The sequence below is a fragment of the Sphaeramia orbicularis genome, chromosome 7 (assembly GCF_902148855.1).
Source record: "Sphaeramia orbicularis chromosome 7, fSphaOr1.1, whole genome shotgun sequence".
NCBI classification, from domain to species: domain Eukaryota; kingdom Metazoa; phylum Chordata; class Actinopteri; order Kurtiformes; family Apogonidae; genus Sphaeramia; species Sphaeramia orbicularis.
This window is the reverse complement of record NC_043963.1, coordinates 491369-515368: the sequence shown is the minus strand read 5'-3', so window position 1 is coordinate 515368 and position 24000 is coordinate 491369. Positions and strand designations below refer to the sequence as shown.

The following is a 24000-nucleotide window of genomic DNA, read 5'->3' as shown; positions in this document are numbered from 1 at the left end:
CAGAAAAAAAAAAAGATGTGCAAACATTGGGCTGTTAGAAAATATCGGTTCTGCAATATATTGCAATATTTCATTTCACAATACTGTATCGATATTTTTAGGTATTTATTCAAATGCAGATATGGCGGAGATTCATTTTGTTTTTGTTTTTTTCTTTATTGTTTCTATTTTATTTATTCTTAATTCACACTCTTTTATTCAATAATGTTGGTTCCTTTGTTGGGATTGAACTCAAATCCTGTTCTGATGTTAGTTGTGAACTAATAGAATCTGAACATTTGAACAGGATCTGAAACTGGAATGTCTGTAAAACAGAATTTCAGTTTGAACACAGGAACATTTTGTGATATAATGTTAGATCCTGTTGGGTTCAAATAAAAATGTGTTTAGTATTTGTGCAGATTTCCGGTGTAATTCAATTCTTCCAGGAAATAATCATTTTCAAAAAAGAAACAAAAAAAAAAAGCCTTTTTCACAGTATCATGATATATCGTGATATATCATATCGTGATCCTAATATTATGATTTGTATCGTATCACCAGATCCTTGCCAGCACACAGCCCTACAGACCACTGGTTTTTAGTCGTAATAGTCGGAGCTCTGTGCAGACTTTGGCTCGCTCTTGTTTTGGTCCAAAAACAGTTACCTGTGTTTAGTCCATGTTTAGCTGAAGGAAACTGTGGGCCATCTGTTCATTTATTTGCTCTATACATTTACCCAGGACCTGTACAGGACCATGATCACCTGATGACACTCAGATATAGAGCTGTGTGTTGTCGGCGTAGTTATGATAGCTCATTTTGTTGTGTCTTATGCAAAGTTATCGTTTCCGAAAACTAACGAAATGACGAAAACTAGAATTGGAAAAAACATTTTTGTTAACTAAAATAAATAAAAACTATAATTGAAAGAAAAAAACGATAACTAACTGAAACTGTATTGTGTGTTTACAAAACTAACTAAAACAGATAAAATTCTGGATCAAATTCCCTTGGTTTTGGTCTTTGTCAATGTCAGATTGATGTTCAATGGATTTCTTTGTCTCTCTCAGTTTTCTGTGCTGTCTCCATACGACACTTTTTGCTCCGTCACTTGTGTTCACTTGTGGTTTCCAGTCGTCTTCTGGTCCCCACTCTACCTGGAAACATGGAGACTAAAGCAGCAGAGTCCTGTCTGGGATTGATTTGAATAGGAGCACAGAGAAGAAGAGAAAAGAGACCACTGAACTACAACTGAACTACAACTGAACTACAACTAAACTACAACTGAACTACAACTAAACTACAACTAAACTACAACTGAACTACAACTGAACTACAACTGAACTACAACTAAACTACAACTAAACTAAAACTAAACTACAACTGAACTACAACTGAACTACAACTGAACTACAACTAAACTACAACTAAACTAAAACTAAGCATTTAGAAAAAAAAAAGAAAACTAATAAAAACCATCAAACCTGCTCTAAAAACGAATTAAAATGAACTGAATTAGAGAAAAAAAGTCCAAACTAAATCAAACTAAACTAGAATGAAAAATCTAAAACTATTACCCAAACTATCACCCAAAAATTACTCAAAAATTGCTCAAAAATCACCTAAAAAATAACCCAAAAACCACCTAAAAATCATCCAAAAATTAAGAAAAAATCCCTCACCTAAAAGTCACCTAGAAATTACCCCAAAACCACCAAAAAAAATCACCAAAAACCACAAAAAACACCCAAAAAACACCTAAAAATCACCCAGAAATTACAAAAAAACCCCACCTAAAAATCACAAACAACATTTTTTAAAAAATCACCAAAAACCACCTAAAAATCACCCACAAATTACACAAAAACACCTAAAAATCACACAAAAAATCACCCAAAGACCACCTAAAAAAAACTTTCAAAAATCACCAAAAAACCCTAAGCATTTAGAAAAAAATTAAAACTAATAAAAAAAACCTATCAAACCTGCTCTAAAAACGAATTAAACTAACTGAATTAGAGAAAAAAGTCCAAACTAAATCAAACTAAACTAGAATGAAAAATCTAAAACTATTACCCAAACTATCACCCAAAAATTACTCAAAAATTGCTCAAAAATCACCTAAAAAATAACCCAAAAACCACCTAAAAATCATCCAAAAATTAAGAAAAAATCCCTCACCTAAAAGTCACCTAGAAATTACCCCAAAACCACCAAAAAAAATCACCAAAAAACACCCAAAAAACACCTAACAATCACCCAGAAATTACAAAAAAACCCCACCTAAAAATCACAAACAACATTTTTTAAAAAATCACCAAAAACCACCTAAAAATCACCCACAAATTACACAAAAACACCTAAAAATCACACAAAAAATCACCCAAAGACCACCTAAAAAAAACTTTCAAAAATCACCAAAAAACCCTAAGCATTTAGAAAAAAATTAAAACTAATAAAAAAAACCTATCAAACCTGCTCTAAAAACGAATTAAACTAACTGAATTAGAGAAAAAAAGTCCAAACTAAATAAAACTAAACTATAATGAAAAATCCAAAACTATTAGAACCTTGGTCTTATGATCTGATGTATGTAGATATGTAATAAAAGAGGCCCCAGGATGGAACCTTGGGGAACTCCACATGTTATTTTTCTCTGTTCAGATTTAAAATGACCTATTGACACAAAATAGTCCTTATGTTTCAGATAAGAACCAAGAAAAAAGGTGAACGACACGCACATCCAAAATTAGAGGTGTGCTGGATCCCAAAAAAGTAGAATGTGAGAAAAAATAAAGGAAGGTCCGCACAACCAGTGAGCTCCCAAACCATTTAAAGGTGACGTTTGGGGCCGAGGCCCTTCATCAGACTGAGGACAGAAACTTACACAGGTGTTCTATATGTGGCGTCTAATCACAACACGTGACCCGCGTTACACGTCATAACAGAAAAAAATTATTAAAACTCTTCAAACATATGACCAATTGTAAATGATCCAGAGTCAAACATTTCAGAGTATCCACAAATACAAATACACAGGTGTTTTATATGCAGTGTCCGATCAAAATAGCACGTGACATGCAATATATGTCATCTTAGAAGATCAGAAAATAACTTGTAAAGCCTAATCATATGTGCAATCAATCATAAATCATGAAGTGTTACAAACGTCTGCAAATATACATGATTTTTAATGATCAAATTGCTTTGCACTCATATTTGTAAACAGATAATCAAATTTCTACAGGTCTACGTAGTTCTACTGTCCATCTGAATGTGGTGACAAGCACCACAGCATGTGTGCACGGTTCTTATTAACAAAAATACAAGAACAGATTTACAAGAGCAAAAACAAAAGAAAAATTCTTTTAAAAAAAAGTTTATATTGGGCAACGTTGAGATACATCCAAATAGACATGTAAACTGCAGTGTTGGAGTGAGGATATATATATACTACATACACTGGAGTGAAGTGGTCTGTGTGAAGATTAATTTTAGGAACGTGTGAGAAGTTGTGAAGAGTCTGTAAAAATGGTCTAAGATCAAATTCTTCATTGAGGCCTTTAGGGCTAAGTGTGTCTAAGGTGTACATCCAAAAAGCCTCCCGTTGGAGTAACAAGCGGTTGATATCTCCCCCTCGGCTGGGCACACTGACTTTTTCTATGCCACAGTATTTAAGCATGCTGACATTGTGTTGTGCTTGTGTCAAATGTATGGCCACTGGGTTTTTTGTGTCTTTGTTACGTATGTTTGATCTGTGTTCTGAGATCCTGGTTTTCAAATGCCTACTAGTTTTGCCAATGTAGGCTAGTCCACATGGACATTTTAACATGTAAATTACGTTTCTTGTGTTACAGGTTATTATTATTATTATTATCATTATCATTATTATTATTATTATTAGAAACGTAATTTACATGTTAAATGTCCATGTGGACTAGCCTACATTGGCAAAACTAGTAGGCATTTGAAAACCAGGATCTCAGAACACAGATCAAACATACGTAACAAAGACACAAAAAACCCAGTGGCCATACATTTGACACAAGCACAACACAATGTCAGCATGCTTAAATACTGTGGCATAGAAAAAGTCAGTGTGCCCAGCCGAGGGGGAGATATCAACCGCTTGTTACTCCAACGGGAGGCTTTTTGGATGTACACCTTAGACACACTTAGCCCTAAAGGCCTCAATGAAGAATTTGATCTTAGACCATTTTTACAGACTCTTCACAACTTCTCACACGTTCCTAAAATTAATCTTCACACAGACCACTTCACTCCAGTGTATGTAGTATATATATCCTCACTCCAACACTGCAGTTTACATGTCTATTTGGATGTATCTCAACGTTGCCCAATATAAACTTTTTTTTTAAAAGAATTTTTCTTTTGTTTTTGCTCTTGTAAATCTGTTCTTGTATTTTTGTTAATAAGAACCGTGCACACATGCTGTGGTGCTTGTCACCACATTCAGATGGACAGTAGAACTACGTAGACCTGTAGAAATTTGATTATCTGTTTACAAATATGAGTGCAAAGCAATTTGATCATTAAAAATCATGTATATTTGCAGACGTCTGTAACACTTCATGATTTATGATTGATTGCACATATGATTAGGCTTTACAAGTTATTTTCTGATCTTCTAAGATGACGTATATTGCATGTCACGTGCTATTTTGATCGGACACTGCATATAAAACACCTGTGTATTTTGTATTTGTGGATACTCTGAAATGTTTGACTCTTGATCATTTACAATTGGTCATATGTTTGAAGAGTTTTAATAATTTTTTTCTGTTATGACGTGTAACGCGGGTCACGTGTTGTGATTAGACGCCACATATAGAACACCTGTGTAAGTTTCTGTCCTCAGTCTGATGAAGGGCCTCGGCCCCAAACGTCACCATTAAATGGTTTGGGAGCTCACTGGTTGTGCGGACCTTCCTTTATTTTTTCTCAGATAAGAACCAAACCAGTCCAGTACTGAGTCCCACCCACAAAATGTAACCGTACAAAGTACAGCTATTTGTGCTAAAATGTGGGGAATAAAGTATGGTTTGTTCGAATGTCCTGTGAAACTAAATCTGAGTGTTTTTGTTCCAGGGGTGTGTGGAACGTTCCGTATGTGTCCAGTGTGTATCTGATCAAAGCCGACCTGCTGCGCTCAGAACTGTCGGACTATCAGCTGTTCCAGTCCAACACTTTAGATGCTGACATGGCGTTCTGCCACAACATTCGCAACAAGGTCAGTAAGAGACAGAAGGTACCTGTTTACTGTCGTGTTGGTTATTTACCTCATATTTATCACTGATTTATCTCAGAGAATGTTCACCTCTGACCCCGAAGAACCAACATGCCAACAGACCAATCAGCTCCTGGATTCAAAACAGCTGATCATAACATCCTCTATGACGTCACAGTTTCTCCATGTGCTTCTCATGCACCATCTTTACACCAATCACACACTAGTTCCTATTCCATCGACACTCAGATTGCGTAAATATAACTTGCGCATAAAAATCTGTCTAATGGAAAAATGACAAATTTCACCAAAACTCTGTTTCTGATGAAAATTCTTCTTGTTAGAGGTGGTTTTTCGTAGTTAAATTGGTATATGACACAAAACTAATGGAAAGACCTTTGAATCCAACAAGAGTCACATGACCAAAAACGAACAGATGTGGATGGATTTTTAGAACAAGAGAAGAAGAGTTTTTCCCAAACGTGTGTGTATGTGTGGACACAGCAGGAAAGCACATCAGTTTAGAATTTAGTAGGAGATAGAGGAGGAATCAGCATTCTAGATTCAAACCAACACACAACAAACATATGCGTATGTTTTGCTCATTTTATTAATTTTTTTGTTAATTTCATTGATTATTTTGTTCATTTTGTTGATTATTTTGTTTTTATTTTGTAAATTTCTTTGTTCATTTTGACTATTTTGTTCACTTTGTAAATGTTTTTGTTCATTTTTTTAAATTAATTTGTTCATTTTGTAGATTTTTTTTGCTCATTTTATAGATTTTTTTGTTAATTTTGTTGATTATTTTGTTCATTTTGTTGATTATTTTGTTCATTTTGTAGGTTTTGTTCATTGTATTGATTTTTTTATTCATTTTGTTGATTATTTTGTTCATTTTGTAGATTTTTTTCATTCTTTTGTTGATTATTTTGTTCATATTTTGTTCATTTTGTAGATTTTTTTTGTTCGTTTTGTTGATTATTTTGTTCATTTTGTTGATTTTTTGTTCGTTTTGGTGAGTATTTTGTTCATTTTGTAGATTTTTTTTGTACATTTTGTTGATTTTTTTGGTTGATTTTGTTAATTATTTTGTTCATTTTGTTGATTATTTTTTCATTTTGTTATTTTGTTCATTTTGTTGATTATTTTGTTCATTTTGTGGATTATTTTATTCATTTTATTGATTATTTTGTTCATTTTGTAGTTTTTTTTGTTCATTTTGTGGATTATTTTGTTCATTTTGTAAATTTTTTTTGTCCATTATGTTGATTATTTTGTTCATTTTGTAGATTGTTTTGTTCATTTTGTTGATTGTTTTGTTAATTTTGTTGATTATTTCACTCATTTTGTTGATTATTTCATTCTTTTTTTTTGTTCATTTTGTTGATTATTTTGTTCATTTTGTAAATTTTTTTTGTCCATTTTGTTGATTATTTTGTTCATTTTGTTGATTATTTTATTCATTTTATTATTTTGTTCATTTTGTAGATTTTTTTGTTCATTTTGTTGATTATTTTGTTCATGTTGTAATTTTTTTTTGGTCCATTTTGTTGATTATTTTGTTCGTTTTACTGATTATTTTGTTCATTTTGCAGATTTTTTTTGTTCATTTTTTGGATTATTTTGTTCATAACCCTAGCCCTGGCAGTTCACCGCTTACCTTTGTACCATTTCAAGCTGTTCATTGGACTTGAACTGCTTGAATTTCAATACAAAACTGGAAAAATTGGGGTGTTCTCAAACTTCTGACCGGTAGTGTAAATAACACTAAACTATAATAAAAAAGCCCACACCATTTGAACCTCGGTTCTGTGTTTGTTCCAGGCCATCTTCATGTACGTCACCAACTTACACACCTTCGGTCGCATCCTGTCCACAGAAAACTACCAGACCAACCATCTACATAACGACCTGTGGCAGATCTTCGAGAACCCAGCGGTGAGTTGGTCCTTCTGTCCGTGGTCTGTAGCATCTGTAGCACAGGTGTCAAACTCATGTTAGTTCAGGTTCCACATTTGAACTGAAATGGGTCGGACCAGTAAAATAATACCATAATAACCTATAAATAATGACAACTCCAAATATTTGTCTTTGTTTAAGTGCAAAAAACATTACATTATTAAAGTAGTGATATTTACAACTAAAACCAAACAAAAAAAGATGTGGATAACAGAATTTTTTAAAAGAAAAATAAGTGCAATTTTAACAATATTGTGCCTCGACTTATCATTTATACATGTGCGTTACATTTACAAAGGCACAAATATGGAAGTAAATTTGTGTCATCAGATTTTGAATTATAAAAGCCATTGAATTTCTAGCACTGATTTTTTTGTTTTTTTGCACGGAAATTAAGTATCTGAATTTTTTTTGCATTGAAATGAACTCTTTCCCTGCCATTGATGAGATTTTCCATCAATCCGTGTTTTCACTGTTAAACTGTAGTTGGAGCTGTTGCGGATCGTGTGAATTGCTTTCCTTAGTCCAAAAACAAACAATTAAGCAGCTTTTTCGGAAAAATGAAGGACCAGGTGGAAAGTTTTTGCACTGGAATCACCGTATCCCATGGCAACAAATACAGCGCCATTCGCTCTGAATGAGGAAATGCCAACTCTGCAGGAACGGCGCACAGTTTCAAACGCTGTAAAGAGGATTATGGAGAAAGAGTCCAACAATTCAATATATGAAGAACCTTTTAGAGACAGCAACGGAGAAATAGAAGGTGAGGGAGACGGACACGGAACACGGGAAACATGGAGCGGCGAGGGTCCGACACAGAGATGAGGAAGAGGAGGGTGGGGGGGGGCATGGAGCGACACGGAGACAATGACAGACAGGAGGAAAATGAGGAATATGGAAGTGTTTATATCCAAAAGCTAAACTAACATGTGTTAGACTCATAATTGATGCATGTAAATGTGTAAAGTTTAGAAGGAACCTGGTGCTTTAGAAGATGTTTGGTCTACAGTTTGGTGTGGTTTCCACTAACATTTGTGGAATGATGGGATATCTTATAGTTGTTAATTATTAATATTGTTATTATTATTATTTTATTTTGTGATTTTGAAGACAGTGTTATGGTTTGTAAACAAGAAAGAGTCAAAAATGTGAATAGAAAATCAGCTTTATCTTGAAAATCAATATCTTTGATAAAAATGCAGTTTTCTCAGTTTTTTGCTCAGAATTCAGGTTTTTCCTGAAAATGACCAATATTCAAATGTTTATACCTCACGAACAAATGAAGATAGAATAAAATTGTTTTTTGTGTTTAAAAGTTGAAGTTCTGTTCTTTCTTTTGATGTATTCAGTGTTCACATACTCCTAACGCAAACATTTTCAGAGGGCCTTCAAAGATTAGTGAATATGACCAAAAAGGCTGGCGCTGGCTACCAACTCACTGTAAAATGCTCTGGCGGGGAAAGAGTTAAGTATCTGAATGTTTTTTTTGCACTGAAATTAAGTATCAGACTTTCTTTGTGCACTGAGATACTTAGCACTGAGATTTTTTTTTAACTGAGATACTGTGTGTTTGTTGTGTGTTTCAGGACTGGCAGGACCGCTACATCCATGAGAACTACACTCGCATCATGAAAGACAAACTGATCGAAACGGTGAGTGGGTTCCATTTCTGTGGCGAGTGGGTCCAGGATCACATCAACCACTGATGGATCCAACTGTGTGTGTTGATAATGTTACAGCTGCACGATTTGGGACAAAAATAAATACAGACTTTATTCCTCTAAGAAACTAATTTTTCGGTTTCAATTTATATTTTTGAGTAAAACTACAAAAGACAGCAGAAGTTATTTCAATCATTTTGTTTTTGTGAGTGAGTTTATTACGTTAAACATGTTTTTGAACTCAGCCTTTTCTACTGTCCACATAGGGACCATATCTGTGTCCACATAGGGACCATATCTGTGTCCACATAAAGACCATATCTGTGTCCACATAAAGACCATATCTGTGTCCACATAGGGACCATATCTGTGTCCACATAGGGACCATATCTGTGTCCACATAAAGACCATATCTGTGTCCACATAAAGACCATATCTGTGTCCACATAGGGACCATATCTGTGTCCACATAGGGACCATATCTGTGTCCACATAGGGACCATATCTGTGTCCACATAGGGACCATATCTGTGTCCACATAGGGACCATATCTGTGTCCACATAAGGACCATATCTGTGTCCACATAGAGACCATATCTGTGTCCACATAGAGACCATATCTGTGTCCACATAAAGACCATATCTGTGTCCACATAAAGACCATATCTGTGTCCACATAAAGACCATATCTGTGTCCACATAGGGACCATATCTGTGTCCACATAAAGACCATATCTGTGTCCACATAGGGACCATATCTGTGTCCACATAGGGACCATATCTGTGTCCACATAGGGACCATATCTGTGTCCACATAAAGACCATATCTGTGTCCACATAGAGACCATATCTGTGTCCACATAAAGACCATATCTGTGTCCACATAAAGACCATATCTGTGTCCACATAAAGACCATATCTGTGTCCACATAGGGACCATATCTGTGTCCACATAAAGACCATATCTGTGTCCACATAGGGACCATATCTGTGTCCACATAGGGACCATGTCTGTGTCCACATAAAGACCATATCTGTGTCCACATAAAGACCATATCTGTGTCCACATAGGGACCATATCTGTGTCCACATAGGGACCATATCTGTGTCCACATAGGGACCATATCTGTGTCCACATAAAGACCATATCTGTGTCCACATAGGGACCATATCTGTGTCCACATAGGGACCATATCTGTGTCCACATAAAGACCATATCTGTGTCCACATAGAGACCATATCTGTGTCCACATAGGGACCATATCTGTGTCCACAGGAGGAGGAGCCTACGTTAGCCAAGAGGAGGAGCCTAAGTTAGCCCGGAGGAGGAGCCTACGATAGCCAGGCCAAAGAGCCTATGATAGCCAGGAGGAAGAGCTTACGGTAGCCTGGAGGAGGAGTCTAAGGTAGCCCGGAGGAGGAGTCTAAGGTAGCCCGGAGGAGGAGCTTATGGTAGCCTGGAGGAGGAGCCTAAGGTAGCCAGGAGGAGGAGCCTATGGTAGCGTGGAGGAGGAGCCTAAGGCACACAGCCTGGAGACAGAAGAAAGATGAAATTCGATTTTTTTTTTTTTTCTTCTTCTTTTCAGACGCTTTTTTCCAAAGCGGCTTACAGGGAAAACCAATCAAATCACTCAATCAATCAAATTTTATTTATATAGCGCCAGATCACAACAAAAAGTTCTCTCATGACACTTTATATATAGAGTTGGTCAGAACCAGACTCTAAGCCAGTTTACAGAAACCCAACAGAAACGATCTGACACTGACCCTTTTTAAAACATCGTCCTAATTAAATAATCGGATGTTGATTTGAATTGGATGAATCGTGCAGCTGTAGTTGATTTGGATGTGATGGTGTGGTTTGTTTTTGTTGTTTGTTTTTTTTATGTGATGGTGTGGTTTGACTGGTTCCTTCTGTCTGTCCTCAGCCTTGTCCTGATGTCTACTGGTTTCCAGTCTTCACTGACGTGGCCTGTAATCACATCGTTCAAGAAATGGAACACTTCGGACAGTGGTCAGGAGGAAACAACAAGGTAGGTGGTGGTCCGAGCCCTCAGGTGTCCTCCAACTGCACCAAAGGACTGAAGGTTGGATGGGTTTAGGACGCTCCCTCTAACTTTACTTTAAACCCTTTTAAACAGCACATATGGTTCTCCTCAGATCAGAACTGTCTAACTCACAGGTGTCAAACATGCGGTCCAGGGGCCATATCTGGCCCTCCAAAACTTCCATTGCGGCCCTGCAGGATGAAAGTGCAAAAATGAACCTGAACAGTCCAGTTTGTCCACATCCTTTTGGTTCAGGTTCCACATACAGACCAATGTGATCTACAGTCAAAAGAACAACACAAATAATGACAACTACAAATTTTCTGTGTGAAAAATCATGTGGAAACAATTGAAGTGAAAAAAGAACATTACACTGTGAAAATATTTACATTTACAAAACTATTCTTTCACAATAAAATGCAAATAAATACATAAAAAAACCACAGATGAACAACCTGAAATGTGCAGTTTGAACAATATTCTGCCTGATCCTAAATGTTTGGTGCATTTATGGATCCACTGGGATCTGCAGTTGGGTTCAGAATAACAGATGGAATATTGGAGAAACTGTTCACATTTTAGTCCAAACTCCAACATTTGAACAATATTCTGTCTGTTCCCAAATGTTTATGGAACACTGTGTGGAAATGCACATGTAGAAATAAGAAGTCCAGGCAGAATAGTGTTAAAATTGCACTAATTTTTCAAATGAAATTTCTGATTTTTCAGGTTTTTCACATCTTTTTTGTAAGATGTAAATATTTTCATAATTTAATTGGGGGATTTTTTGTACTAAAACAAAAAGAAAAACTTGGATTTGTCATTATTTATAGGTTATTCAGTCATTATTTTACTGGTCTGGCCTGCTGCAGATCTAATTGGGCTGAATATAGAACTGAACTAAAATGAATTTGACAGCCCTGGTCTAACTCATACTCACATGGACCACAGTCTGTGGACCCGTAGAATTCAGGTGTTTCTTTTTGGACAGGGGTCTGGGATCCAAAACTATAAGGACTTGAAGAATAATTATAGAATAAATGCAGTCCTGCTCTAAAGTGAAGCTCTCCTCCCACTAAACTCATGGACGTCAGTACTGATCAGTTCAGGGTCAGTTCTGTTCGCTGGAGAAGATGTTGTGTCTACAGAGGCTGGGAACCTTCACTCCTGTAGATACACGTCTACGACAACAGTCACAACAGTTTGCGTAGCACATGCCAGCAACAAGACGTGAACTGACGGTTGGTAAGGCACGTCACTAGGCCAGGTCCAACTCTGGGCTCTGGGACTGGAGTTCCTGCCAAGGTTCTAATAGTTTTGGATTTTTCATTATGTCCACCAGGAGGTATTGTGATCACTTTGCTTTGTGTGTTTGCATGTTTGTTTGTTTGTTAGCAAGATAACTCAAAAAGTTATGGATGGATTTTCATGAAATTTTTAGGAAATGTTGACACTGGTCAGGGAGTCGGGGAGAAAAAAACTAAATAAATGTTGATATAAATTCAGTCCAAACCATCTGTGAGTCATTTTACAAAGAAAGAAAACAAGAAAAGCACTCAGACAGCGCAGACCTCCACCAAGATGGATCTGCCCCCCCGATCACCACCAAAATGTAATCACTTCTTCCTTGTGCCAGTATCAACAGTTCCTAAAAATCAGTCCATAACTTTCAGAGTTATCTTGCTAACAAACAAACATGCAAACAAACAAACACACAAAGCAAAGTCATCACAATACCTCTTGGTGGAGGTAATAATTGAACCCAACTGAACCAATGCACTGATATCTTTCCCGTAATATCAAACTCTTTTCTGACATTAGTCCTTCTTGTTCTGGATCCCAGAGCCCTGTTAGAACACAAACACCTGGGTTCAACAGGTCCACAGACTGGAGTCCATTTATGGATGAGTTAGACAGTTATGAATATGAGGATAAGGATATTCTAAGGTCAGAAAACATTTATGTTCAGTCCATTTCACAGCTGTGTCCCACACTGTTCCAGAAGGTTCTGAAAAATAGAATCCTGAGGTCACAGTTCTACAGATGGTCTTTGATCTGAGGCTGTAGAAGGTTGAGTTAACTTCTGTCCATCCAAATAAAAACACAGGTGCTCATTATAGACAGTCCCTGAATGCTTCCTTCAGTTAGTTTCTAGTTTTACTCCCTCCTATTGGTTCAGCTGATTCACATGGTTCCATTCTACAACTTCACCACTAGATGCCACCAAACATGTTTCTGCTCATTGGTTGTGTTGAGGTGCTTTGAGGTGTGGTGGTGGTGGAGTGGTGGGGTGTGGGGGGTGTCATGTGACTGCTCTCTTTTAAAAATCCAAAGAGCCTTATGTAATTTCTGCTTTGACTCCTCATGTTTAGGACAGCAGAATCCAAGGAGGATACGAGAACGTCCCCACCATCGACATCCACATGAATCAGGTCAACTATGAAAAGGAGTGGCACAAGTTCCTGTTGGACTACATCGCCCCCATCACAGAGAAGATGTACCCTGGTTACTACACCAAGGTAAGAGCCAGCACTAACTGAGGCTGATTCAATGGGATTTATGCTGCATGGAAACAGTAATTTGACCTTCTGACCACATTTGGACACATTTATAGAAGCCAATAATGTAATAACAACCGATAACGTAATAATGGCCAATAATGTCATAAATTTGCTATTTTTAAAATATAATAGGCTAATAGCGTAATATCTGGCCAATAATGTAATAAAAGTCCTGAACCAATAACGTAATAGCTTTTGGCCAATAATGTTATAACTTATTTTGTTATTGGCTCAGTTATTACACTTGCAACAAATTTTTTTTTTTTACTAGGCCAAAAACGTAATAACCAGCCAATAAGTTTTTATATATATATATATATATATATATATATATATATATATATATATATGTGTGTGTGTGTGTGTGTGTATATATATATATATGTGTGTGTGTATATATATATATATATATATATATATATATATATATATATATATATATATATATATTTATTTATTTATTTATATATTTATTTATTTATATATTTTTATATGTATATACAGGGTGGGGAAGCAAAATTCACAATGAACATTTAGTTGTTTTTTCTCAGCAGACACTACGTCAGTTGTTTTGAACCCAAACATATATTGATGTCATAATCATACCTAACACTATTATCCATACCTTTTCACAAACTTTTGCCCATATGAGTAATCAGGAAAGCAAACGTCAAAGAGTGTGTGATTTGCTGAATGCACTCGTCACACCAAAGGAGATTTCAAAAATAGTTGGAGTGTCCATAAAGACTGTTTATAATGGAAAGAAGAGAATGACTATGAGCAAAACTATTACCAGAAAGTCTGGAAGATACTATTAAAGAAGAATGGGAGAAGTTGTCACCCCAATATTTGAGGAACACTTGCACAAGTTTCAGGAAGCGTGTGAAGGCAGTTATTGAGAAAGAAGGAGGACAGAGAATAAAAACATTTTCTATTATGAACATTTTCTTGTGGCAAATAAATTCTCATGACTTTCAATAAACTAATTGGTCATACACTGTCTTTCAATCCCTGCCTCAAAATATTGTACATTTTGCTTCCCCACCCTGTATGTATGTGTGTGTGTGTGTGTGTGTGTATACATATATATATATATATATATATATATATATATATATATATATATATATATATATATATACATACATATATATACATATATATATATATATACACATATATATATATATATATATATATATATATATATATATATATATATATATATATATACACATATATATATATATATATATATATATATATATATATATATATATATACACATATATATATATATATAATATACAGTACAGGCCAAAAGTTTGGACACACCTTCTCATTCTTTGCATTTTCTTTATTTTCATGACTATTTTCATTGTAGATTCTCACTGAAGGCATCAAAACTATGAATGAACACATGTGGAATTATGTACTTAACAAAAAAGTGTGAAATAACTGAAAACATCTCTTATATTCTAGTTTCTTCAAAGTAGCCACCCTTAGCTCTGATGACTGCCTTGCACACCCTTGGCATTCTCTTGATGAGCTTCCAGAGGTAGTCACCTGAAATGGTTTCCACTTCATAGCTGTGCCTTGTCAGGGTTACTTAGTGGAATTTCTTGCCTTATTGATGGGGTTGGGACCATCAGTTGTGTTGTGCAGAAGTCAGGTTGATGCACAGCTGACAGCCCTATTGGACAACTGTTAGAATACATATTATGGCGAGAACCAATCAGCTAAGTAAAGACAAACGAGTGGCCATCATTACTTTAAGAAATGAAGGTCAGTCAGTCTAGAAAATTTCAAAAACTTTGAATGTGTCCCCAAGTGCAGTCGCAAAAACCATCAAGCGCTCCAACGAAACTGGCTCACATGAGGACCGCCCCAGGAAAGGAAGACCAAGAGTCACCTCTGATGCTGAAGATAAGTTCATCTGAGTCACCAGCCTCAGAAATCGCAAATTAACAGCAGCTCAGATTAGAGACCAGATGAATACCACACAGAGCTCTAGCAGCAGACACATCTCTACAACAACTGTTAAGAGGAGACTGCGTGAATCAGGCCTTCATGGTCAAACAGCTGCTAGGAAACCACTGCTCAGGAGAGGCAACAAACACAAGAGATTTATTTGGGCCAAGAAACCCAAGGAATGGACATTAGACCAGTGGAAATCTGTGCTTTGGTCTGATGAGTCCAAATTTCAGATCTTTGGATCCAACCGCCGTGTCTTTGTGCGACGCAGAAAAGGTGAACGGATGGATGCTACATGCCTGGTTCCCACCGTGAAGCATGGAGGGGGAGGTGTGATGGTGTGGGGGTGCTTTGCTGGTGACGCTGTTGGGGATTTATTCAAGATTGAAGGCAACCTGAATCAGCATGGCTACCACAGCATCCTGAAGTGACATGCCATTCCATCCGGTCTGCGTTTAGTTGGACCATCATTTATGTTTCAACAGGACAATGACCCCAAACACACCTCCAGGCTGTGTGAGGGATATCTGACCAAGAAGGAGAGTGATGGAGTGCTGCGCCAGATGACCTGGCCTCCACAGTCACCGGACCTGAACCCAACCGAGATGGTTTGGGGTGAGCTGGACCGCAGAGTGAAGGCAAAAGGGCCAACAAGTGCTAAGCATCTGTGGGAACTTCTTCAAGACTGTTAGGAAACCATTTCAGGTGACTACCTCTGGAAGCTCATCAAGAGAATGGCAAGAGTGTGCAAAACAGTCATCAGAGCTAAGGGTGGATACTTTGAAGAAACTAGAATATAAGAGATGTTTTCAGTTATTTCACACTTTTTTGTTAAGTACATAATTCCACATGTGTTCATTCATAGTTTTGATGCCTTCAGTGAGAATCTACAATGAAAATAGTCATGAAAATAAAGAAAATGCAAAGAATGAGAAGGTGTGTCCAAACTTTTGGCCTGTACTGTATATATATATATATATATATATATATATATATATATATATATATATATATATATATATATATATATATATATCTATACATATATGTATATGTATAGATAGATAGATATATGAGGGGGGGCTGAAAAGTTCATAGCCTGACTCAGAAGGAGTTCTTCCACAACAATGAAACTGTGCATACATTAAATTCAACCTCTCCTGATACTAACTGCATGGTTTCCTTCCAAATAAACCCACATTAGATATAAATAATTTAGGACTGTGAACAGTAGGACTACAGACATTTCATGAAAATGCTTGCTTTTCACCCCTCCCTCGTTCTCCCTACCCCTTTTGAGTTCCTCTCCCCAGTTTTGTGCAGTTGATAAAGCTGGAGCATCATCCCCTACAGACACCACGTCAGCGTGAATGTCCGTGGGGCTAACCCCTTTGTCTGCAGACATTTGATCAGACCACGGTGACACGGATGGTTCATGAAATGTCTGTAGTCCTACTGTTCACAGTCCTAAGTTATTTATATCTAATGTGGGTTTATTTGGAAGGAAACCGTGTAATTAGTATCAGGAGAGGTTGAATTGAATGTATGCACAGTTTCTTTGTTGTGGAAGAACTCCTTCTGAGCCAGGCTATGAACTTTTCAGCCCCCCCTTGTGTGTGTGTGTGTGTGTGTGTGTGTGTATATATACATATATATAAATATATATATATATATATATATATATATATATATATATATATATATATATATATATATATATATATATATGGACACACACACGCATATACACACATATACATAAATACACTCCTGATCAAAATGTTCAGACCAGTTGAAAAATTGCATGAATGTCCACTTTTCACTGATGGATCTACAGAAGGTTCTGAATAGTTTCAAAATACAAAAAGAAATGGGAGTGAGACAAAAACTTTGAGTAAGAAATTTATTGAAAACACTAGTTAAACTGAACTAGTGTGTTCCTCAGTCCATCCTCAGTTTCAGAGCCTAGCCTTGAACAGACCACATGTGAGCATAAATGTGGATTCAGTGTCCTTTAGTGTCAGGTATTCCACTGTCGGGACCTGAACGCACCATCACTGCTGAGGTCAGACACACTAACACAGGCAGAAGATCCTGAGGGTTCTGGAACTAAACAGTCCAGTGGTAGAACCAAAAACATGTCCCTGAGCTGAGCCGGAGGATCCAGTTGGCTGTCTGACCAGACAGGGGACGGTCCTGGACCCAAATGAAGGCAGTCATGGAAACCTGTGTCATTAGATTTTGAATTATAAAAGCCATTGAATTTCTAACACTGATTTTTTTTTTTTTTTTTGCACTGAAATTAAGTATCTGAATTGTTTGTCTCTGAATTCAACTTTTTTCATAAATTTAGAATTTACTTAGTTGGAGATAATTTGCATGGAAAAGTGTGGTTGGCTTTTTTAGAACACCTGCACAAAAAGGTTTAGATGTAGATCCATCATGCTGGAGACAGTGTGGGGTGAAAAAAGCTCATCACCATCATATTTTTTGGAGCTGTCCCAAATTATCTCCCTTGTGGGAAAAAATCAGGAATAGTATTGACAAAGTCATGAAAATAAAAATGCCTTTAAATTTTGAGAATATGTTCTTAGGTAAACGACCAGGTGGTGTAAAAGGATTGTGTAAAACGTATCTGTGGAATATCATGTTGATTGCCAGCAAAAAAGTGATCACTAGGAAATGGTTGACAGACCAAACCCCCTCACTGGACAAACAGAAGGACCTGGTTAAAGAAATCGCTCAAATGGAAGAACTCTCCTTTACACTAAGACTGGACCGGGACTAATTCAAGGAATGCTGGAGACCGTGGACAGACTTTATAAACACTTAAAAAGAACAGACTGGACGCCCATTGTTCAGTTGCTACTCAATTGTTCACTTTGTTTTGTTTTTTTTTGTTTTTTGTCTTGTTTTATAAACAAACCAAAACTATCAATGTATAAAATATGTCCATCTTGCATTGTAAACCAAGTAAAAACTTGAATTTAAAAGAAATTTAGAATTAAAAAAATTCAGGTGCAATAAATTCAAATACTTAATTTCAGTGCAAAAAATACTCAGTGCTAGAAATTCAATGGCTTTTATAATTCAAAATCTGATGTCACAGACTTACTTCCATAGGTGGTTCCTGGTGCCAACTACAGCCCAGAACCATCAGACCACATCTGCCACAGAAGGGCTTTAAGAACCACAAGCATCTGCAAAGGCCTGGTGTCCTTCAACCAAACCACTGGACTGTCAATGTGGACGAGGACAGACACACCAGCCATGGGACAGTGGAAGACAGTTGGACTCTGTGATGAGGACAAATGGAACCTGCACAATCCTTACTGACATGACAAGGAGATCCCACTGGAGATGTTTGTAGGCGTGGCCCAGTGGAGGGGGCGTGGCCATCAGGATCTGGGTGCTGTGTCCTGATGGATGGAAGGGAAAGTGACCAAAAATGGACATCTTCATCATCATGGACACACACAAACACACACACAGGTCATGATGTGGTTCTGTGTTTGTTCTTAAAGGATACTGAAGAACAGGCTTTTAAGGGTTAGTTTAGTTAAGGGTTAGTTAAGTCTAGTTAAGGGTAGGTTAAAGGTGTGGGAGACTTTCATGAGCAATTTTTCCTCACATCTGTCAAACCTCAGTCATATCCTCAGTTTCATGAATCTGTAAGGCTGTCTGTCATTACTCACCTGAATCTCTTGCATTACGGCGAACAATTTCAAAGTGCCATCCACCAGAAACAAATAGTGTGTGTTTACATTCAGAACCCGGAGGGAACTCGGGCATCTTTGGATTTTTTTGTTGTGACGTGCATTGTGGGAAACGGAGGTTCACGCAGCCGCCTGCAGAGCCTCCATAGTATCAGATTTATGATACTGAGGATATGACTGAGGTTGGACAGATTTGATGAAAAATTGCTCACAAAAGTCTCCCGCACCTTTAGGTCTAGTTCAGGGTCACTGCTGCCCTGTCTTTGGCTCCGCCTCCTCTCACCTCCTCCATGTTTTCTCTCATCAGTGTTCCAGTCCTCTGAACTTTGTGGTCAGGTACAAACCTGATGAGCAGCCGTTGCTCGTTCCTCACCACGACGCCTCTACATTCACTATTAACATAGCTCTGAACAGCAAAGGTGTGGACTACCAGGTAAATGAGCAGGTTTCCATGGCAACAGGACATGGTGATGATGATGATGATGATGATGCAGGTGGTCTTCACCTCTGCTCTGCTTCTTCTCCTCCATCGCTGATCTGGACGTGAATGCAGCTGCAGGAATCAGCTGAGGCTGTGGTTGTGTTGAGCTGCCAGGCCATCCTCTGTCTGTCTGTCTGTCTGTTCATCTGTCTGTCTGTCTGTTCATCTGTCTGTCTGTCTGTCTGTCTGTTCATCTGTCTGTCTGTCTGTTCATCTGTCTGTCTGTTCATCTGTCTGTCTGTTCATCTGTCTGTCTGTCTGTCTGTCTGTTCATCTGTCTGTCTGTCTGTTCATCTGTCTGTCTGTCTGTTCATCTGTCTGTCTGTTCATCTGTCTGTCTGTCTGTCTGTCTGTTCATCTGTCTGTCTGTCTGTTCATCTGTCTGTCTGTCTGTTCATCTGTCTGTCTGTCTGTTCATCTGTCTGTCTGTCAGTGAATGCTGCATGACTTCTTCTGTCTGTCTGTGTTTACAGGCTCACTTTGACTTGGCCTTTGTAGTTAGATATAAACCAGATGAGCAGCCCTCTTTAAGGCCCCACCATGACGCCTCCACTTTCACTATAAACATTGCACTCAATCAAGTGGGCCTCGATTACCAGGTGAGTGTGTGAGAAAATATCGGTTCTGCAATAATATCGCGATATTTCATTTCCCAAATACTGTATCTATGGAAGTAAATTTGTGTCGTCTGATTTTGAATTATAAAAGACACTGAATTTCTAGCACTGAGTTTTTTTTGTACTGAAATTAAGTATCTGAATTTTTTTAATTCTAAATTTATGAACATAGTCAAATTCAGAGACAAACAGTTCAGACACTTAATTTCAGTGCAAAAAAAAAATAAAAAAAAATCAGACACTTAATTTCAGTAGTCAGTTTCTGTCCATCAGGTGGACAGAAACTGTCCTCCTGGACTGGACCCTGTCGCTGACAGAACCTCCGTCCCTCCTCTGACATGTTCATCTGCTCTTCTCATTCATGGTGTTTCCATTTGTTTTCATGTTTTCACTGTTTGCTGGTTGTGCCTTCTTTGCATGAACACATGAACCTGAAGCCAGGCCTTATTTCTGCATCCATGTGGTTTCCCTGCATCTGTACTTTATCATTATTATTATTATTATTATTATTATTATTATTATTATTATTAGACATTGTGTTGTCCCCCCCCCTGCCATTGGTCTGTACTCATGTGTGTTGTCTTGTGCCCCCCCCCTCAGGGAGGCGGATGCAGGTTCCTTCGGTACGACTGCTCCATCCAGGCTCCTCGTAAAGGCTGGGCCCTCATGCACCCGGGTCGACTCACCCACTACCACGAAGGTCTACCCACCACCGCAGGGGTCCGATACATCGCTGTGTCCTTTGTGGACCCCTGAAGTCCTGCTCAGACCTGCTCAGGCCAGAACAGACCACAACAGTCCTGCTCAGACCAGAACAGACCACATCAGACCCAGATAACCCCAGTTCTGTTTTCACATCAGTGCTGCTGATTATCCACTAAAAGAAAAAAAGAGAACAGCCCAAAAAACTATCCACTATAAGAAAAAAAGAGAACAGCCCAAAAAACTATCCACTAAAAGAAAAAAAGAGAACAGCCCAAAAAACTATCCACTATAAGAAAAAAGAGAACAGCCCAAAAAACTATCCACTATAAGAAAAAAAGAGAACAGCCCAAAAAATTATCCACTATAAGAAAAAAAGAGAACAGCCCAAAAAATTATCCACTATAAGAAAAAAAGAGAACAGCCCAAAAAATTAAAGCATTGGCTGAAAATGTTTAAGGTCTTCTGCTAATGTGGCTAATGTGAACGAAGTAACCCACCAGAAGTGGAGGTCAGTGCGCTAAAAATAAACTTAGTTTAAAAGTATATAGTGGATAATTTTTGGGGCTGTTGGAACTCCGGGCCATTGTACATTATAGAACAGAAACAAGTAGAATGTTGGTACAAACAGTGTGAGACCAAATACTAAAGAGCCGACAACAGGAAGTGAGTTCTACACACATGGAGCAGTGCATGATGGGAAATGGAGTGTACATGTAAAGGAATACTGGATTTAAAGGTTGGACTGGGTCAGAACCGGACTGTGGGTCCAGAGTCGGGCGGGGGGGCGGGGGGGGGGCTGTTACTGTGAGGACCTGGTCTGCTGTGGATCCTGTTCGACCTGGACCTGGACTTTGTCTCAGGAACTTTCCAACACTTGGGCTTTTTTACTGCAGTTCTGTCAAAATGTTTCCTGTTTTTCTGGACGTTTTCGAGTCCAGATCTAAAAGTGCCTTTAGTCTACACATGTACTAACTCTGTCAGGTCCAAAACCTGATCACATATATTTATGTTTGTATATTTGGTTGAATAAAACTTCATCTGTGTTTTTTTTTTCTCACTGACTGTTCACAGAGTTTATGTTGGAATCTGAGTTCATGAAGAAACAAACCAAACAGGACCTAAGACTGAAACACTAATGAAATGAAAACACAGCTGTTGGTTTTTGTACCGTCTTGTAAACATGTTTATTTACAGCTGCACACTGGAACATGGGGGTTAATGGGGACAGTCTGCCTCTAGTGGACACAGAAGGAACTGCAGTTTTTGGTCCTTTACTCCAAAACTTTACACTGACTATATTTAAACATTCAAGGATGTGACAGTGGTTTGAGTTCAGTTTAATATGAGCTCAAAAAAGTCAAATATTTACATTTATTAACTGTCCTTTCAAAATAAAATGAACAAATATGAACAACCTGAAATGTCTGAAGGAAAATAAGAGCAATTTGAACAAAAGAAGGTTTTATGAATTTGTAAGATCCACTGGGATCTTTAACTGATGGTAATAAGAATAAGAATAAAAATAATAATAAATTGCTCTTATTTTTCAGTTTCAGGTTTGTCTGTTTTCTCAGCTCATACGTGGACATTCAATTACATAGTGGCTCTTCATCATTGGCTCCTCCTCTTCCTCTCCTTCACAGTTCCTCCTGTTGTCTGCTCTTCCTCCTCTTCTTCCTCCCCCTCTTCCTCCTCCTCCTGTTCCTCCTTCACAGTTCCTCCTGTTGTCTCCTCAGGTGGAGGTAGTTGTGTCGGAGGCTCCTCAGCTCTGTCAGTCTTCCCAGCAGCCGGCCGAAGCGCTGCGCTCCTCCTCGTGCACCTCCTCCTCCTCCCTCAGCTCCTCGTGCACCTCCTCCTCCTCCTCCCTCAGGTCCACACACCCTGGACAGCAGGTCCAGGATCAGCTCCTGCATCTTGTCCACACATCCAGCGACCTGCTGAGATGCCCTGTCTGAAGGACACAAGGACAGGAAGCAGATGAGGACAGGGCAGGACACACTGGAGTTAGAACATGTGGAACTAGAGGTTCAACTGATGTGTGTGTGTGTGTGTGTGTGTGTGTCCTCAGTAACTGGATCCAGATCTGCAGCTCTGCTGTGGTGTTTGTGTTTGGGACTGAACCCAGACCCAGTGGTCAGTGACCCGGGTCAGTGTCAGTGGTCCAGACCTGAACAGAGCAGTGCCGTCGCCGTCAGCAGAGCGTACTCGGCCTCAGTCGCCCTGAGTGCCGCCATGCTGTGGAAGAAGCAGAGCACCGCCCCCAGGAGGTCCGCCCCCCCCAGGAGGTCCTTGGTGCACCCTGAGGACCAGAGCAGAGTCGACTTTATGGACAGACTGTGGTGATGATGTCAGAGCAGATGGGTGGAGCTTAGACTGACCTGGACCTGGACCGGCCCACGTCTGGCCCTGGTGGTCTGGCCTGGACTCCAGGTTCCTCAGTCTGGTGTGTGTCGACACGGTGAAAAACTGCAGAGCTGATGAAAGAGGAGGATGTCAGAGAGTTATAGAACTGACTGCAGGTAAAGGGTCACATATGAACCCTTTAACACCCGCCCCCCAGGTCTCACCTGGACTGGAACTGGTGGGGTTCTGGGAAAACTGCTGAGCTGAGAGGAGAAACATGACGTCCAGTGAAGACATGGACAGAAGAGAGCACTGGTCAGTGAAGTCCAGCAGGTCAAAGCCTGGACGGACACACAAGGACATAGAGACCATCAGGACCACACAGACCAGGACCACACAGACCAGCTGTGTGTGGTCCTGGTCTGTAAGGGTTAAAGGTGGACGTTGGTACCTGGAACCGTCCTGGTGAACTGTAGGAGTCTCTGAAGGGGAGGGGCCACCACATCAGTCAAAGCAACGCCGTCCTCTGGACACGCCCACTCGTACATCTAGTCAAACACACAACACATATGATGCCTTCAGGGGCTGTAGGAAAGATGAGCCTTTGTCAATTTGAAATTACCAGTGTGCTGTGTTCAATACAAGAGACAAACAGACACTTAAGTGTCCTACCCTGGACAGACAAACAGACACTTAAGTGTC

The 24000-nt window shown here is 38.6% G+C and overlaps 2 protein-coding genes across 6 annotated transcripts in view; one reads left to right on the top strand and one right to left on the bottom strand.

The window, feature by feature from the left end:
* Positions 1-21218, top strand: part of plod1a (procollagen-lysine, 2-oxoglutarate 5-dioxygenase 1a) — a 41961-nt gene extending 20743 nt beyond the window's left edge. The window contains exons 13-21 of one of the 5 annotated variants that reach the window (XM_030139849.1): positions 5092-5233; positions 7058-7171; positions 8779-8844; positions 10782-10886; positions 13274-13420; positions 19460-19585; positions 20107-20232; positions 20851-21028; positions 21059-21218. In XM_030139849.1, coding sequence (XP_029995709.1) covers positions 5092-5233; positions 7058-7171; positions 8779-8844; positions 10782-10886; positions 13274-13420; positions 19460-19585; positions 20107-20232; positions 20851-21006 — 982 coding nt within the window. In that variant the 3' untranslated portion in view covers positions 21007-21028; positions 21059-21218. Of the gene's footprint in view, positions 1-5091; positions 5234-7057; positions 7172-8778; positions 8845-10781; positions 10887-13273; positions 13421-18545; positions 19141-19459; positions 19586-20106; positions 20233-20850 lie in introns of those variants that run through there. The other 4 variants (XM_030139848.1, XM_030139851.1, XM_030139850.1 and 1 more) reach the window with 4 other exon arrangements.
* A 1446-nt stretch (positions 21219-22664) lies between these two features.
* Positions 22665-23846, bottom strand: LOC115421953 (bile acid receptor-like). Its single transcript, XM_030137966.1, has 5 exons — positions 23750-23846; positions 23523-23639; positions 23334-23429; positions 23123-23254; positions 22665-22906 (listed from the first exon to the last, which is right to left on the bottom strand). Exons 1-5 carry the CDS (start codon positions 23844-23846, stop codon positions 22665-22667), a joined length of 684 nt encoding a protein of 227 aa, XP_029993826.1.
* Between the last annotated feature and the right edge of the window lie 154 nt (positions 23847-24000).

What these genes read in the sequence shown, in the direction of transcription:
- LOC115421953 (XM_030137966.1), bottom strand. Translation starts at nt 23,846, where the DNA reads ATGTACGAGTGGGCGTGTCCAGAGGACGGCGTTGCTTTGACTGATGTG. An exon ending in GTTCACCAGGACGGTTCCAG is followed by an intron (nt 23,640 to 23,749) that starts GTACCAACGTCC and finishes GTGTCCGTCCAG; the next exon opens with GCTTTGACCTGCTGGACTTC. An exon ending in GACGGCACTGCTCTGTTCAG is followed by an intron (nt 22,907 to 23,122) that starts GTCTGGACCACT and finishes TGTGTCCTTCAG; the next exon opens with ACAGGGCATCTCAGCAGGTC.